Here is a 5,755-nt window from a genome sequence, read left to right on the forward strand (position 1 = left end):
TAGAGTAAGAAATAATAATAATTAAAAAAAACGCCAACATACTAAAAGCTTTGATTGAAGTTGAACTATTAGTGAATGTTTGACTTCAATAAATCATCCAGAATTTGGTTTAAAAGACACTTCACTCTTTCAGATTAAACATTTCATTTCTGAGGGCGGTTCCGTTTTTTAGCTATCCATTTTGGTTGGAAGCGTACAAACATGTATCTAACGTACAATTTTGCTGTTCTTGTTGTAATCTTTGGTTATACACATTCCTTGGATGTAGAATGTTCTAGTTACACTGTGTTGAACTCAAGTAGTCGTGCTCAAGGAGTACCCAGAGGTAACATAACAAAGTGCGACGATACTCTCATCCCAGAATGGTACCGCTTCATGGGAGATGCTGGGACTGCTATGCCGACATCTTGCACCCGTAAAAACTACTGCGGTACTGACGCCTCTGGGTGGATGCAAGGTTCTCACCCCACCCAAACAGAGGGTATCGTGACTCGTAGAGTGTGCTATCATTGGAATAGTAACTGCTGTAACTGGAACAACAATATTCGTGTCAGAAACTGTGGAGGGTTCTACGTGTACGAGCTTGTCAGACCTCCAAACTGCCACCTTCGTTACTGTGGCAACGGGACAGGTATGTAATAATTTGGTGCTTAATCGTCTCTAGCCTTAAGAATGCAACAACGCTCTCGGACTTTCAAAAAGGTTAACATCGGGACAGGTTCGGCAGAATATCTGCATAAACACAATGGCAGTGTCGTTATGAAAATATTCTCCCGATTGTAACCGTGGGAACGACCGAGAGCGTTCTTGTCGACCAATATTGAATCAATAGAGTGTTTGCAACCACATGACTCAAAATCCCTTGAGATATGGATAATAATGAAACAGCCGCCATCTTGGTTGATCTAACAAGAGAAGCTAATTAGGAATGTCTGGTTATCGTCAACCAAGATGGTGGCTATGATGGTGGCTATGTAACATTCACACGCTCTATTCAAGTAATTAATCTCTAAGGGGAATGAGCTCTTTAGGTACACCTCACTTTAAAAAACGTTTTCTTCAAAGTTTGGATAGGAAAAGCTGTAGAAGTTTCACTACAACGTAGATGAAACTCTGGTCTATTGATGTAGAAAGTTTGAAGAAAAAACTTGGAGCCGTTTTAAAAGAAAACGGCCAAAATGTGATTTTTAGCAAAACTCTCATATATGAGGTCTTCAACGACCATTAGTAAGTAGCGATAAGATTCTCAGAAAATTCAATAAAATATTACCTGGGGATAAGGAGAAAAAAAGGCCAAAAACTAAAAATATCACTGATGCTATTTTTCAGTAATTGGAGAAATATGGCTTCTCTTTCAAAGCTTCTAGGGTGATCAATTTCCACTCGCGATCTTATGGCATTTTTTAGTTCACTTCTAGTATAATGTATTTTAATGTAGGCTTCCTGACCCGGGCGCGATCGAACAGGCCAGCAAATAAATATATGGTCGATACTCCTTCCATTCGTGAGGAAGCTGTCCTAGCAGCAAAAAACGAACGGTTTTCAATGAACTTCATGGGCAATACTGAGCTTGTCTTGGTTATAAACTATTCATGATTCATCTACTCGAGCAGTATTTTCTGCACTAACAAGCGAAAATCCAAGGAGAACAGGGTTTCAAGAGTCAGAATTACGATAAGCGATAGTATAAACAAATACATTCAGCGTGACTCGTTATTCTCTTGAACTAGACAATATAGATATTCTTCTAGTTATAATCAAAATTTAAAATAACTCTGAAAATGGGATTTTTTGTCCAGGTACGTCCTCAAAAATTCAAAATTCGTTCAATGAGGGCCCGATACCATGGTTGGAAAGCTGTGATGCTTTCAATTACATACTCTTTTAAGAACTTGTTTTGTTTGTTGTTGTGTCAGGTGCGCGCATTCAAGGGGGAGGGTCCTCAGGTCGATTACAAGTTCTTCATAATGGAGAATGGGGTACAGTGTGTGATGATATCTGGTCCATGACCAACACCCACGTGGTTTGCCGTCAGCTTGGCTTTGCTGGTGCCCTTTCTTATCATAACAGTGGAGGAGTAACAGGACAGATATGGCTTGATGATGTACGATGTTCTGGCAACGAGAGTGCTATTCAACAGTGTAGACATAATGGGTGGGGGAGGCACGACTGTAGTCATCATGAAGACGTCTTTGTAACCTGCTATCGTGATGGTAATTCCATGTATTGCTAGAATATAAATAATAATCTCGTTGGGTGATATTTGCAATGATCTCAGTGGTCCACTTTAAGGTTAACGACAAAAATCTCGATATGACTGTAAAATGATGGTTTTTTTTTCATTTCAAACCTTTAAGTGGTTTTAATATATTCGTTGTTTGCTGCATCCAATAAAAACAGCAGCCACAGCATCGACAACCAGAGCAATAAGAACGCTTATTGCAAATATACGGTTTTTTTCTAATGACTTACGACTTGTTGAAAAATATATTTGTAATGAGCGTTTTTTTTTTCGTTTTTTTTCTAATCGTTTGTTATTCTATTTTTCATACAGTATCAGCAACAGCAGTAGCACCAACAACAGCATCACTAACAGCAGTAGCACCAGCAACAGCATCAGCAACAGCAGTAGCACCAACAACAGCACCACCAACAGCAGTAGCACCAACAACAGCATCAGAAACAGCAGTAGCACCAACAACAGCACCAGTAACAGCAGTAGCACCAACAACAGCATCAGCAGGAGTAGCAAACACAACAACAACAGCTGCATTATCAGGTTTGGTTTACGAGTAACGATGCTTAATTCAGAAAGATATAGTTGTACTGAACACTCTTCGATTCGTAATCATCGTGTACTATTCTTATTGCTCGATCGAGGGTGGTGTAGCAGAAATATACGCTCGCCTCTCACCTCTGGGATCTTGGGCTCGATTCGAAGTTAAGGTTTTGCTCTGCGAGGGTTTTCGAGTTTTGCTACCTCTGCAAAGCCTAACAAGCTAATTCCAATTTGACCTGTAAGTTAAACCGGTGGGGGGGGGGGGGGGGTACTCTCCTATATTTGCTATACGGGTATGTGCCACCCTATAGGGCATGGTTTTACGGCTTTTGGGTCTTGGGTAGGGTATCATTTTTTGACATTTTGTCTGGGATAGGGTTTCATTTTTGTCTGGGATAGGGTTACGATTTGGTCGTTTTTGTCTGGCGAATAGACTACGCTTTCTGACGGCACAAAAACAATAAAAACGTTAGTAAATATTTATTGCGATCTATTGACTAACCGGGTTTAGTCTGGGATAGGGTCTTCAACGTTAGTTTTAGTATGGCGTAGGGTTGGTAAAATCAAAATTTTAGGTCTGGGATAGAGTCAGGGTTTTGAGGTCCTGGCGGCACACCCCTACCCAAGTTGGGGGTAGTAGGTGTAGACATTCAAACGATTATCTTGATTAATGTATGAGGGATGACCCATAATCCTTTGTCTCGTTATAAGTCATGAGATAAAGTGAAAAACCCTCTATTGAGTTTCCTTAGCCTGCGTGCAGCCGACCTAGCTGACTGTTAAGTCCGACGGACTATACGAGAGAACAGTCTGGCTACACACAAGTTAAGTTTCCTTAGCTAGCAACAAAGCAAGCGAGAAAACGTCACATATGCCGTTTACTACTAAACTTGAAATAGCAAGTGTCATAGATTTATGGCACCTCTCTTTTTACTGAGAAATATTTTTTTAAGGCTTGACTCAATGTAACAGCCATCCCTGTCGTAACGAAGGAAGTTGCCATGGAGATCAATACCATTATTACTGTAACTGTTACCATGGATTCACTGGAAAACAATGTGAGACAAGTGAGTTACTGAGCACCATGTAGACCATATATTCTGTTTTCACGAGGTAAACTGTCGGTATTGCTGAGTTTCAATTAGTTTCAATCAGCTGATAAAAGTATTTGAGTTTCATTATCTGCTCCAAACGATGATCAAACACTGACCACCATGTTGCTGTCAACCAGAAAGACTAAATTCTATTGAAAACTTGCAATTCAGTTGACTAACAATCCGAGAGAGGAAATACGTCATAGCTGTCCGAGGTGCAACGATTTCCTTTTGTTTATCTGTTGTAGTTATATTTTCCTAGGATTTTATGGCAACATCACATTCATCATGGATCTCTACCAGACTTCCAACTACTCAACACCTTACTCACCTTCTGCTTACCCAGTGGTTGTCTACCCAAACCAGTCTCTGTGGGTTCAGTATGAAGTCAAGAGCACCACTTTTGATCTGGTCGTTTTTGCTGAGAATTGTTGTGCTAACAATTCAACCAATCCAGACTCATTTCCACAACACGTGTTTCTAGAGAGAGGGTAAGAAATCCAAAATTGACATTTCTCTGTTACTGCTCGAAAAGGGTATTGACAATGGTCACTGTAAATGGGAAGTATAATTACCAATGAAATAGCTCCAAGGGGCCGGCATTCATCACTGGGGCCGGGTTTGGGGTCACATTTTTACCGTCCACTCAATCCTGTTTTTCCCCGCCTCACTCCCACTGATTACAGTCACTGGGAACTTGAAACTAGAATCACCAACATGGGATTACTCCCAGGGTTCATCATAAGGACTGCAGGGGATTTCGATATAGACGGAATTTCCTTGTATGTGTGTGCAATTAATAGACCAATATACTTGGATTTCCAGGTGCATTGTTGATTCGACCATGGTGTACTTCCACAACCCCTACAGTAAAGTCCAACGATTTTCCATCAGATCGTTTCGATTTGCCTACTCTAATTCCCATCTGGTTTATCTCCACTGTGAACTGCTTGTGTGTCATCAAAACTCTACCAACTCCAGATCCAGATGTGCTGTTGGTTGTACCAAACCTAGAAGCCGTCGTGATTCCAGTGATCTGGAAAGCTCTATGCCGTATAATTTGTCTGTAGGCCCTTTGAAGGCGGTGATGGCCGAGTCAAACAATGTCAACAAGGGAGGGAAAAGTAAGTAAAACTAATCTCTATTCATGTCAATTAATAGCCCATAGCTTGACAGCTACAAAAGGTACGTTACAAAATAAGAACAGGATTACAAATTTACCACATGATCGAGCTTCAGATTCAACGTGTAAAGTGTCCATTCCCGCACAGGTCCTCCAAGGTCTATCCGGTAGTACAAGAGAGAGGGTGATGTCGGTGTATTAGGGGTATATTCACAAATTTAGGATGACTGGGGTAAAGACTTAAAATGACTTAACAAAAAAGGTAAATCGGGCCTCCCATGATTTATAGCTAAAATAGCTTGGCTTTATAGGAGGGCTTTTTAATCTAAGGCCTGGTAACAAAATTCATTTCAGTATTTTATTTCTATCTTTCTTGACAGCTTCCTTCCACGTCAACACCATCCTGATATCCGTCCTTGTCACTGCTGGTGTATTCTCTGTCATCACATTACTCCTCTTGATAATTATTTACCGAAATTGCCGGCGTGATAAAAAAGTCGAGCCAGCAAGCTGCCAAAATGAACAGGAAAACGGCGAAAAAGATGAAAGCCGAAACTAGATAACATGAACATGTAGTTAGGTATATTTTGAAGGTAGTTTATCTAAAGTGTTTTGTTAACTTTTCTTTTATTCCCTTCGCCTAATCAGAAAAAAAGTCACACCCTTGCAAACATAAAAGTTCATAGATACCTTTACGCATGCGTAATATTTGCCTACATCACAAGTCCATATATGGTAATAAACTTCATTTGATGTTCG

The 5,755-nt window shown here is 40.3% G+C and overlaps 1 protein-coding gene across 1 annotated transcript; it reads left to right on the forward strand.

Annotated features, from left to right (window-relative positions):
• Positions 1 to 201: 201 nt before the first annotated feature.
• LOC116294967 (pancreatic secretory granule membrane major glycoprotein GP2) lies at positions 202 to 5,555 on the forward strand. The gene is made up of 6 exons (XM_089032516.1): positions 202 to 631; positions 1,917 to 2,213; positions 2,555 to 2,779; positions 4,136 to 4,364; positions 4,699 to 4,997; positions 5,377 to 5,555. The coding sequence occupies exons 1-6, from the start codon at positions 202 to 204 to the stop codon at positions 5,553 to 5,555; spliced, it is 1,659 nt and encodes a 552-aa protein (XP_088888642.1).
• The last annotated feature ends 200 nt before the right edge of the window (positions 5,556 to 5,755 follow it).

The sequence above is a fragment of the Actinia tenebrosa genome, unplaced genomic scaffold (genome assembly GCF_029948245.1).
Source record: "Actinia tenebrosa isolate PJP-AT-01 unplaced genomic scaffold, QUT_ActTen_1.0 PGA_scaffold1__47_contigs__length_23844297, whole genome shotgun sequence".
Taxonomy (NCBI): Eukaryota; Metazoa; Cnidaria; class Anthozoa; order Actiniaria; family Actiniidae; genus Actinia; species Actinia tenebrosa.